Consider the following 12,190-nt stretch of genomic DNA (forward strand, 5'->3'; position numbering starts at 1 on the left):
TATTTTTTCTAATATTTTGTTAATAGTTTGAAGATCATTTGCTCTTTGTACATTTGCACTTTCTATATATTCCTAATACTTTGTTTATAGTTTCAATATAATTTGCACTTTGTTCATTTGCACTTTGTATCTCCAGCACTTGGAATTTGTTTCACTGTTTGTGTTTGTATTTAAATGTTCAAATGATAATATATTTCTCTGAAACAAGTTATTTTTGTTGCAATGTCATCTGTTATGGTTTAATTTTTTACTCTCTCAACCTTTTTTTGACAGAAGAAACATGATCAGTCATTTAAATATGGAAATACATTTAGTTTGAATTATTCCATATTATCCTAGGCGTTTTTCTTCCTTAATTCCTCTGTTCCTGGCGGAGTAAACAGTAAAACAAAACACAACATTTGTACTGGCGTTTTTGAAAAACTGTTAAATTCAGCCATTATCACACAAAGTTAAGGTCAAATTTGGACTTTAAATTAACCAGACTTGAACTAGAGGTTATCCTGAATCAAATGAGGTAAGGCACTTGATGCTGACTGCTAGAAAAGGTTAGAACAGGTTAGGAGAAACAAATAAATACTGGAGAGTCAGGCTGGCGAGAATTCCGTCTAGGTCTTTAAGGGTTAAGTGGCGGTCTGAGTTACTCGCAGCAATGCCGCCTCTCTTAATATAATGACTTTACTCAAAGATGACTGCAACCGCTGCAAATAGCCAGAAGGCTTCTCACCTGTGTTCTGGTTGTTATTGAGGAACTTAGCAAAAAGCTCGTCCCCGTCATCAACAGTGCCATACGCTGAGTCGGTTAGGCTAAGATAGTCACGGGAAGTAGAGCCAGGACCAAGATGTTTAACAATATTAGCAGCAGGTTGAAGAAGGCTGTCAACAATCTTTCTGACAGTATGTCCGTCAGACACAGCAGTATCTGTTAGGAGGAAATCAACATTGCCGCGCCATGTGTCATAATCAGATTCCATAGGTGGACAAGGAGTTCTTCCTGAAAATGGTCTGAGCTTGGCATGACCATGATACTGGGAAAACACATCACTGCTCTTAAATGACATGCTCGACCACCACCTTTTGGACTTCAGGAGTAGTGAGATGTTCAGAAGGTAAGAAGAACGTCTGTTTCCTAGGCGAGAATGACGCCTCTGCATTCCCAGTGAACGGAATGGAGTCACGACCATGAGAGTAGGTCAATGTTTCACTTTCAGTAGCTATTAGCTTAGCTTGGGCCGTGGTGCTAGTGGGCTGAGGTTCAAAGTTATCTACTGATACTACTGGCTCAGTTGTGCGTCTGCTTTTAGTAGACTTTTGAATAGAGATGTCCCGATCCGATCCCGTGATCGGGGATCGGAGCCGATCACGTGATTTTGAAAAGATCGGAATCGGGAGAAAAAAATCGGGGATCGGGATTTCTTTTTTTTTTTTAAATACTTTTTTATAAATGTTGTATTCAATGTTACAAAACAAAAATGACCATGTTCAAGTCTTAAAGTCATCCTGAGGCCTTAGTTTTGGTTTCAAATTACACAACATCATGTATGTGTTGCTTCTTTGGGGCTTGTTTTCATCGACCTGGTTGCTTATTTCTCTCAAATCTGGCAACAGAGTGGGCAGGGCGCAGTGTCTAATTGTAGCAGTAAGCTAACGAGTACTGATAAGCTTTATTTTGTTTTGATCCAATGCTGCACAACTGAACTGATCCAATGCTGCTGTGAAAAAAAGAAGCTATATCCATGTTGGATAGAATATCCAATTTAAATAAAAAAATAACCTTAAGGGACAACTTTAATGCTTTTTTTCTTTTTTTTCTCTTAATGCATTGCATAAAGATCGGATCGGGAAAAATCGGTATCAGCAAATTGTCAAAATCAAATGATCGGAATCGGATCGGGAGCAAAAAAAGGTGATCGGGACATCCCTAACGGATAGCAATGAATCTGGCTTCTAAATTACGTATCAATCAATGTGCAAACAATCTGCAGTTTAGGGTCATATATTAGGGCTGCAAGATATTGAAAAAAACTGACTATTGCATATATATTTTTCCCCCTGCGATATATATTGCTTNCACACTTTGTCCGTGTTTGGCTCTCTCGCCGCACAGTGAAGCGTTCCAGCATTGACGTCACTTCCGGCTTCCCCCAAAACTTCAAAATGAGTCGAAGGAATTTCCCCGTGATGTTCGAAATTATTGATATTTATCGGAACGGTATCGCACCTTCTTTTTTAAACTGACGGTTCGAGATGACTAGTAGCCCAATATTTCATTGCACAACAGTTGTTGGGAGGCTGTCACAGGCTCTTTAAACTGAAGTTGAGCTGTAGGTTTAAACGTTCTCTTCCCACCTAATGCTGGTGTGTCTTTGATTAATTGCGGCCTATTTGACATCAGGAGAGCAGAAAATAGCTGTCTCCTGTGAACCTGTGTAGTTAAAGGTATAAGAAGAAAAGACCAGGAAGTGTAGTATTTAATGATTTGTACTTTTTGCAATTTGTTAATGGTCAATCAGGAGGAATATAATTGGTTTCGGCTCTGCATGTTTTTAGCACAGGACCATGGCGTTTCCTGTTCATCAAAAATGAGAGGTCCCAGTGATCAGCTCTAAGCAAACACAACACAGCTCAGTCTATCTTTCAAAAGTGTTTCAAATGTAATAATTTCAAAGAAAGCAACCAAAGTTAAGATGAAGCACAGATGTATGATTTTCTACCCTATCTTTTTATGAAGAGATCTCTTATGAACAGGGTTGAAGGGTTACTTTAAAAATACATGTTACAATAACTACATACATGTAACCTAATCTGAGTATCAATAAAAGTGATGTAACCTGATTACTTTCCATTACTTTTGGATTACCTCAATATTAAATGCAATGCAAATAAATACAAGAGAAAATAAATATCTTTTTTTAATATAATTTAATTTTACAGGATGAGTAGGGTTATGATTAGATTACATTCAATATTTCAACATGACACCGAAAAAAAGAATTGTTCCAACAAATAGTTAAGTACAAAGAAGAAATACATCTGATCCTTTTACAAAAAACACTATACGCACAGATTTTTAGTAACATTGTAATCCTGCTAGTAATCCCCGATTTTAAAACTGTAGGGTTAGGGGTTAGTTAAAACAGTAATCTGATTACACCTGTTTTATGTTACTGTAAGGGAATACATTTAATTAGATTTCTAATCCTGATGACGTAATCCTATATGTACTCAGTTACTCCCCAAGCCTGTTTATGAACAGGAAGGAAAGAAACCTTTTCCAGTGTTCATTCACTGGAGTTTCAAAAGACAATTAAACATGTGGTTTCACCAGTATTGGGCAAGTTACTTTAAAAAAGTAACTAGTAATAGTTATAGTTACTGCTCTCAAAAAAGTAACTAGTTACTTTATTAGTTACTAGTTACTTTTATAATTTAGTAACTAATAAAGTAACTAGTTACTTTTTTGAGAGCAGTAACTATAACTATTACTAGTTACTTTTTTAAAGTAACTTGCCCAATACTGGTGAAACCACATGTTTNTACGAGAGACAGAACGAGAGCAAGACAGACAGACATTACGAGAGCGAGACAGTTTGTCCCCGTACCACTGGTTGAAAATCACTGCTGTAGATCACTGCCGGTACGTGCGCTGGGAGCGCACCGTTTAAGTTTGAAAGTTGAAAAGTTTGTGTGTCTGAAACGCTATGTGATACAGTACAGTTTACACAGCACAGTACATGTTCTGTAGCTACTATTGCACTAAATGGTAACACTTGAATACGTTATGCAAATATGCAACTTGTTTGTTGAAATGTTAATAAATGGGAGCTTCCTCAAACAGCCATCTCTTTCCCGACAATCCCCTCTGTGCACGAACCCTTACATATGGTAATTAAACATTAAAACACCTGCGGCTTATAGTCCAGTGCGGCTTATATATGTACACATCATTCAATTTAGCTGCTGCGGCTTATATTCCGGTGCGCCTTATAGTCCGAAAATTAAGGTAGTTTACAGAGTCAAATCCACATATTGGGGATGGGCGTAAATATCTGCAGACACAGGAGATGTCTCTCACATCTGTGGAGCTTAGAAAGCCAGCGTTCTCACAGTCGTAAAAGCCCCCTGTGCCCACCAGGTCAGGCCATAAAACCTAGTATCAACATACGACTGGATTAACACATTCCTTACGGGAGATTAGAAGCAGGGATGGTCGTAAATGTCAACATACAGAATAAGGTTAAATATCTTAGGAGTAAGGAAGAATTATTCCCTTACATAAAGGATGGTGAATGCATTTAAGACCGTAGCGGAGAGCACCTGAGCCAATCATTCATTATCGTAGAAACAGCTTCAATGCTTCTTCCAGTATGATAAAGAGGCTTTGTGGCCAATAAACCTTGTATAATGAAGGTTAACCTGGACTAATCGTAAATACTAATTCATTGCATACTTTAAAAAATATGGCAACCCTGGTTTGCGTGAAAATGGACGGAAGGAAAACATCAAGCATTGACATTTCAAAATATGAGATATTCAGAACAGCCATTGATTGACTGTCTCTAACAGCTATCCAGTGATTGCTGTCTGACCTTTTCGAGCGCATCGTCCAGCGATGCAGGGAAGCTTTAATGGAACCGCAATAAATCCCATCCCTGAGATTTCTATCTATAAGCTCCTCAGAGAGATGAGAGCAGAGGTAATCAATGTCTCTTGTCAAATAACTGAAAAGTGTACGTCTTTATTGTGCTCCTATGGAAGTATTACCAGGAAATCCTTTTTTGGTGAGAATGTGTGTGCATTAATACAGCAGGCCATCTGGGTAAACTAGAGAAAGTTAATTTAATTAGTGCGCTGTTGTTGTTCATTTATTGACTATCTAAATGTCATCAGAAAACCTCCAGTAGGAAGCCTGTTTTAGTCCTGGACAAGTAAAGGAGATTTGAATTTGTTCTGAATCTGAGCCCCAAACATCCAAAGAGATTTAGAGCATCCTTGTTAAGTGTTTTATGAGTATAGCTGTTAGAAGCTGGATCTGTAGATATGTAGGTCTTTATGCTGTGGTTTCGATCAGTGTACTGAAGAGCTGTCAGCCTTTCTCAAATAAATCAGGTGTCCGCAAGGCTGCCTGTCAAAAAATGTCAGCAGCTTGTGAAGAATAGAGGGAGAGAGACTGAGAGGGCAGTTTCCTCAAGATGAACTCAGGTGAAAAGGGAGAAATGAAGGTAGAAATGAGAAGATTATCTGTAGCAGGGCTGTCCACACTACGGCCCGGGGGCCAAAAGCGGCCCGCGGACCATTTTGAATCGACCCTCAGCAAATAAAAAAAGTATAATGAAATATGGCCCACAAATGTAACATCTGCTATTGTACTTCTTAAATATATATGTTCAGATATATAACACAGTATTCATGTGCCCAATTTCAGTCAATTAAAGTTGAAAACATTTTCTAACAAATCTCAGTTGATAAGAAAAAAGCCCAATAACACATTTACGTAACAACATTGAAATATACCCTTCTGTTTCCTCTTATTATGAGCATTCTGAGCCTCCTGTTTTAAGGAATGAGCTGCCAATACAATACATGAAACCCTACGGAGAGCTGTGTGTGTATTTCATCAATATCAACCATAATTGACCTACATTTGATAGATTTTTCTAACTTATGAGGCAATAAACCTCGAGTGAGCGGTGTTTGTTTGGACACCCCTGGTCTATAGTAATGTTAGAGGAACATTTTTCATCTTACCGGAAAACAATTCTGTTGGATTGATTAATAATGGAGCGTACTAAAGTCACAAGCAGTAGGGCAAAGGTTAGATCTAGGGTTATGCTTTACCAAAAAACAATACCAGTCGATCGATTCAAATCGGAGCAGCAGCCATGCTTTTCTTAGTTTTTGCTCATTAGTTNATATGTTACATTGATTTGTTATTGGCTATAGTAGGTTATTGGTTATGTTCACATACTTATTTGATTATTAAAATGTAAACCAATCTTTTTCATATGGGTGTTTAAATGTGTATCCCCTAGATCAGGGGTATTCAACTAAAATTCAACGAGGTCCAGTTAGAGAAAATCTCCCCATGCAAAGGTCCGGAGCTTCAATATGTCTAATATTGAAATAGCCTATAGCTTTATCAACGTCTGCATGTAATCAACAGCTGACTGCCAATCAAAGAAAGAAAGTACAATTCATAAACAACAATATTTATATATATTTTGTCAATTAACATTGAACTATACAGATTGTGAGGGAATAATTCTGTCTTTACTCCTAAATATTTAACCTTTCTGTGTGTTGACGTTTACGACCAACCCTAAGTCTGTTATCTGTCTTAAGGAATGGGAAGTCTCAGCTATTGTTGATAATCAACAATAGCTGAGACTTCCCATTCCTTAAGACAGATAACAGACTTAGGGTTGGTCGTAAACGTCAACACACAGAAAGGTTAAATATTTAGGAGTAANTTCCAAAATCCGACACTGAGGTGGTCTTAACGCACAGGCAGATGACAGCGCTGACAAAGTGTGTTTCGCTACAATACTAATTGTGGGCTCATCATGTTGATTCGGCCACAACAGAAAAAATAAAAACAAACTCTCGCTCTCTCCAGAGGGGCAGGTCAGCCTAAAAGGCCAAACGGGCCGTTGCCCGGGCAACATTAGCCCGTACCTGTGCACGTCCCTGCTCTTGGTAATGTTTGACCAAATGCATGATTTAAGAAGAGTCCTATCCATGTTACTTTAGTTGGCTAGTTTTGCAAAATACTTGGGATCATTTGTTTAGTCATTTTTATAACTTGTGCAATAATGTTTAAAAGTATCATCGCATTACTTTCTGGAGAGTTACGGTCTTGTGTGAACTTGTGCCATTGAAGTCACTTCAGGCAGTATCCTTTACTTATCTTATTTTAATATTATAAAATACAATTCAGAACTGAAAATAAAAGCCCAGTCACAATGTCTAATGAGATGCACTGATAGATCTACACCAGTAGTCATCTTTCATGGTAACAATGTCCTCACTCTCCTTCAAGGTGATCTAGATAAAAAACATCACTTTGATCAGCATCACCTCACAAAGACACTCTGTGCATTATAATGGCACCAAGCCAGACCCACAGTGCCTCTGTTATGCAGACTGCAGAAGGACGTGGCTGCAGACGCTTTAATAAGGTGTTACATAAAATGTGGGAATTTTGGGAGGCGTGTGGCGCAGTGGATAGAGCCTTGGTGTTGTGATCAGGGGTCACAGGTTCAAACCCCACTGCAGTCAGCATGTCGTTGTGTCCCTGAGACACTTCACCCCAAAGTGCTCCTGTGCGGATTTTCCACAGTATTGAGTATGTAAGTCACTTTGGATAAAAGCGTCTAACAAGTAACATGTATTATGTGTTTGTGACCTTCAGTAAGCTGCCTGTTACAAGCTTTCTCATTTGACTGAACTTTTGTGTTTCTGTGCTTTTTCTCTCCACAGATACACAAAGATGAAGACAGCTACCAACATCTACATCTTTAACCTGGCTCTGGCTGACTCTTTGTTCCTGGCGACTTTACCTTTCCAGGTACTACCTATTCCACCTTTTCCTTAAACTACTCTTTTTGCCCACTCTTAAGATGAACTTAAATTAAAACAAAACTATAAATGAATGTTAGTTGGTAACAGATACTATACATTATAAGATTTTAGGCGGCAGTAATAGGCACTTGGCTTGGGTACCGAAGTATTGCCGGTTCAAGCCCTGATTGGACCTAAAATAGTGTTGACTGGTAGCTGTAGAGGTGCCAGTTTGCCTCCTGGACATTGCCGGTTGTCCCTTTTGCTCTGCGAACCTCTTCCTTTGTGCATGTTTATAGGTCTAAGTTGTGCATGTGTGTAATTTGGGCCTATGTGTGTAATTATAAAATGACACCAGAGTGAAAAGTGGAATTTCCCCCTAGGGTATTAATAAAGGTGATCTTTGAAAATGTTGGTCTTAGAAATATGATGTGTAAACTTCCAGATGTGGTTTACCGATCATATCAGGCATTACTCTGCCTTAAAAACCAAAGGGGCTGTTGTGTTTAAAGATAGAAAGTTCAAACGAATGTCAACAAACACCATCACAGCCTAACCATTAATTAAGTTGTACAATTAGCATTCTGCTCATGTGTTATGCTGCTGCTGGTTCAATTAGTTTGACAAGATTACAAGTGACATCAATATTTTTCGCTTTGGTAATGGCATCTTTTTCAAAGCCTTGTTTCTTTTTCCTTCAGCATGGCTTCCTAGTAACTCTATTTGATATCACTAAAAAGTACCCTTGTTCTGGTACCACAATGGGGTCAGGATTTATTGATGATTGATGAATTAGTGAACAAGATTATAAACAATGCAGATAAGCATTAAAACATGATTGAATTATTGAAAAGGCAGCATTAACTAGTGAGTGATTGTACTGGATTTTACAAAAAATGTAGCTTGTGTCCACCCCTAGTTTCTACTCAGACATGAACTCTGACTGATATATTACTTAAAATACAATTTCGATTTTGCTGTTTCACCAGCATCAGGGTTTGTATATGTGTATTCCACTTCATAGATAATTAAGTGTCAAAAGTTATATAACAGAGGAGATTGTACTCTCTGTTCTGCTTGCAGCTGTATTTATATGCTCAAACTTTGATTTCTGGATGTTTGTTTTAGGGCACAGACGTGTTCCTGGGCTTCTGGCCGTTTGGGAACGCTCTGTGCAAAGTGGTGGTGTCTATCGACTACTACAACATGTTCACCAGCACCTTCACCCTGACGGTGATGAGTATGGACAGATATGTGGCTGTCTGCCACCCTGTCAAGGCGCTGGACATGAGGACTCCTCACAAGGCCAAGGTAAAACTGTTTCATTTCAAAGTGAGATATTTACCTCTTTAAATCCTTCACACCTTCTGTATTGTCCCTGCAATGGCCGACATCAGATCAGACACTTCAGCCCATGAATCCTTGCTGTCATGTTGGGAAACTCAACAGAAATAAAGATAAACTGATACAGGCATCATTTTCAGATTTGTATACTAAACAAGTGGATGTGGCTGCAGTTGTTTGGAAACAAGAAACCATTTTAAAATTGCGATGGAATGATAATTGAAATGAAAAACAGATTTGTTTGATAATGTCGTAGCCAAGCTGCCTGTTTAAAAAAAAAAGTGTTTTATGTGCTTTTGCAGTCTTTACATTTAGTCCTTACAAAAAAGCCGAGAGTAAATAAAGCAAGAGGTTTAATAATCATATAACTCAGATTACCTAATGCAATTACTGCACAGCTGTTGATGTGTCTGCAGCTGTGCACTAACTGTGGTAAATAAGAAATGCAGAACTCGTATTGCAGTGTGTTACATAATGTTTGTGGCCTGTTTATATATTTATATGCTGGTATGAACTTTAATTCCCGTGGTAACCTCTAGATATACGGGTGTAAGAAAAGAAAAAAGTGTAATCCATTAGACCAATTTCTCCAACCGACGTTGACGAGTAAACCTTTTGTCCTGTAATGACACCCTGAGAAAACAGACCTTTTCAAGTGCTGATAAGAAATGTCAAAATGAAGAAACACTGATTCAAACAGAAGATGATTTTCAGGATTCTCACAGCTCGTCTGCACAATCCTTCTCATCAGAGTCATTGATGATGTTCAAAACATAAAGAGATAACACCACTTAACTTCGAACCAAATTGATTTTACACATCAAAGTCTGTTGGGGATTACAACTGCACATTTGAACACAGTTTAAAGTCATTTTGTGACTTCAAACTTATAGTGCAATGCTAACTAATTGCTTCAAGTGGTGTCACTTGCTATGATATAATCAATACCCTACACAGTAATGCATTCAAGGAAAATCTTAGCTCACATGCTCCTCCAACAGTGCAACACAATACAACTGATACAATTGTGCAAGTAAATACACCAGTTGCAGTTGGTGTGAATGGTGGGTAATGTGTGGCCCGTTTTTGTTTTTGTTAAGTCCAACAATGTTATAGATGCACAGTGCTTGATTGATTTAGTTATAGAGTCCTAGTATTGTAGTGTATTTGGGGTTCTGGTCCTGGTTTCCTACAACACCTTTTGAGGAAAGGTATAAATTGTTCAAGTTCTAACTTAGATTGTTCTGCTAGTCCTGATATGCATTTGAACAGTGATGTCATTGCTGAACAAGGTAAGATAATTGAAACTACTACTTGTCAAATGGTAATGCATCAAGTAAACACAGGTATTGTTATTGTAAGTAGTAGTGACTTGTTCTGTGGAATACTGGGCATGCAATGGGACAGACTCGCTGCCCTCAGAGTGCTTGTTATTAGCTCTTTTTATTCTTACACATTCAAATAGAGGTTTTAAGCTTGAAGATTAAAGGGTTGAATGATACGTTAACTTTTTCTTTTCTGTATGAGTAATTGGAAATCTATAATTGACCATCATGTTATCATGTCTTTAGGTGGTGAATATCTGTGTGTGGGTGTTGGCCTCAGCCTTTGGTGTTCCAGCCATGTTCCTGGGAAATGTTGAGGTGGAACAAGAGCATGGCAGTAAGTAATTGACAAGCACACGCATGCACACGCACACACACACACACACACAAGCACGCACGCACGCACGCACGCACACACACACACACACACACACACAAACACACACACACGTTGCTTTTCGGCACCTGCTTTTTATGTCCCCAAAGAGTCCGAGGTCCCCATGACGTGATTGTGTAAACAGACTGATGCCCGCAAATAGTGATGAAAACAAACTTAAATAAACACACACACACACACACGTGCTTGTGATGACCTCTGCGTGTACAAATTCTTGCACCTTCACCACAAATACATTTGAAACGAGCTGTCCCAGTTTTTATCGCTTCTCTTGCACAGCGTCTGACTAATAGCTTCAGCACACATCATCGCGTGATGCCTCTTCTTCTCTTTGTTTCCTATCAAACAAATACAGAGCTTTGACAGCCGGCTGCCTGTGCCATTATACAATACTCCACATGGTGCTCCGTGTTATGAACTTTCACACAGCAGGTGCATATTTATATATCTACCAAAATAGAAAGAACATTCAGCTCGTGATCCATTTCTTTTTTTGCAGTTCAATCAGCAGAGGTGATAAAAAAAACAACAGCATGAGTCACTGTGTTGTGATTATCAAAAGCTAAATTACTTTCAGTAAGTACAAAGGAAGATGTGTTACAACCTGTCGCACAAATTCCACGTGAATGAATGTGGCATAAACACACATGAATTGCGAGCACCGGCATTTACATAAAATAAATAGGCATGACTGAGATCAACTGAATCAGGAAAACACATGTAAATTCAATTAGCAGAAGCTCATAATTAAAGCATATTTGCAATCATTATTTTACATTGTATAACTAACACTTGTCATTCAATTGAAAAATACTTAAAGGTGGGTTAGGACATTTTGGAGAAACCGGCGCGAGTGCGCTAGGATTTGAAAATACACAGCTGGAAAAAATCTGCCACTTCCTTACAGAGCCCCTCCTCCAACACACACGAACGCACACATGACCAATGAGGGCACGAGATAAGTTTGTGCACAGATGGAAGGCTGACAGGCAGGTAGGCCATCCAGTTACTTTAGCCGGGCCGGCTCAGATGATTGGTCGTGCTTTTTACAGCGTCACGGCTTCCACAGATTACATGTTTTTATGTATTTTTTGTCAAAGCACTTCAGATATTCATTGCTATCGGGATGTTAAGAGCATTCCATGGAATATAACAAAAAGTGTATCTCGAGCCGGTTTCTCAAACGTACCTACCCCACCTTTAACAAAACAAACATTTACTATGACCATAACAAATAATAAAATAAATGTTTACGTTTCTGTTCAGACGTCAAACTTACCAAACACAACCTCATTGCATTGGTTCTGCATTTAAAGAGAATGGGATCCAAAAAAAGTTAGAAGTAACGTATATCATTATTTATTCCCTTTAATGTGCCTTTATTGTTGTTTTGGTTCTGTATATTGGCTTGTTGTTCAAAAAGGAGCTTGTACCACCTCGATTTGGAAATCTAACGCACACTCAATGTAATCAACAGTCTCCAAAGTTTCATAAATACATCTGGCGGGGCTCCCTTGTAAGATGCACAGCTGAATTCCATTTCCTGTAAAGAGATCTCAGTCCA

General features: G+C 38.6%; 1 protein-coding gene across 1 annotated transcript; it reads left to right on the forward strand.

Moving 5' to 3' along the window:
* Positions 1-1,059: 1,059 nt before the first annotated feature.
* Positions 1,060-10,574, forward strand: LOC104951739 (mu-type opioid receptor-like). Its single transcript, XM_010778470.1, has 4 exons — positions 1,060-1,109; positions 7,480-7,567; positions 8,689-8,871; positions 10,476-10,574. Exons 1-4 carry the CDS (start codon positions 1,060-1,062, stop codon positions 10,572-10,574), a joined length of 420 nt encoding a protein of 139 aa, XP_010776772.1.
* The last annotated feature ends 1,616 nt before the right edge of the window (positions 10,575-12,190 follow it).

Source organism: Notothenia coriiceps, unplaced genomic scaffold, assembly GCF_000735185.1.
Source record: "Notothenia coriiceps isolate Sejong01 unplaced genomic scaffold, NC01 NC01_scaffold00019001, whole genome shotgun sequence".
NCBI classification, from domain to species: Eukaryota; Metazoa; Chordata; class Actinopteri; order Perciformes; family Nototheniidae; genus Notothenia; species Notothenia coriiceps.

Bases quoted from the DNA above. Each gene is read 5' to 3' on its own strand.
- LOC104951739 (XM_010778470.1), top strand. From the start codon at position 1,060: ATGCTCGACCACCACCTTTTGGACTTCAGGAGTAGTGAGATGTTCAGA. The intron at 7,568-8,688 runs GTACTACCTATT...TGTTTGTTTTAG, and splicing joins TGGCGACTTTACCTTTCCAG to GGCACAGACGTGTTCCTGGG. The intron at 8,872-10,475 runs GTAAAACTGTTT...TCATGTCTTTAG, and splicing joins GGACTCCTCACAAGGCCAAG to GTGGTGAATATCTGTGTGTG.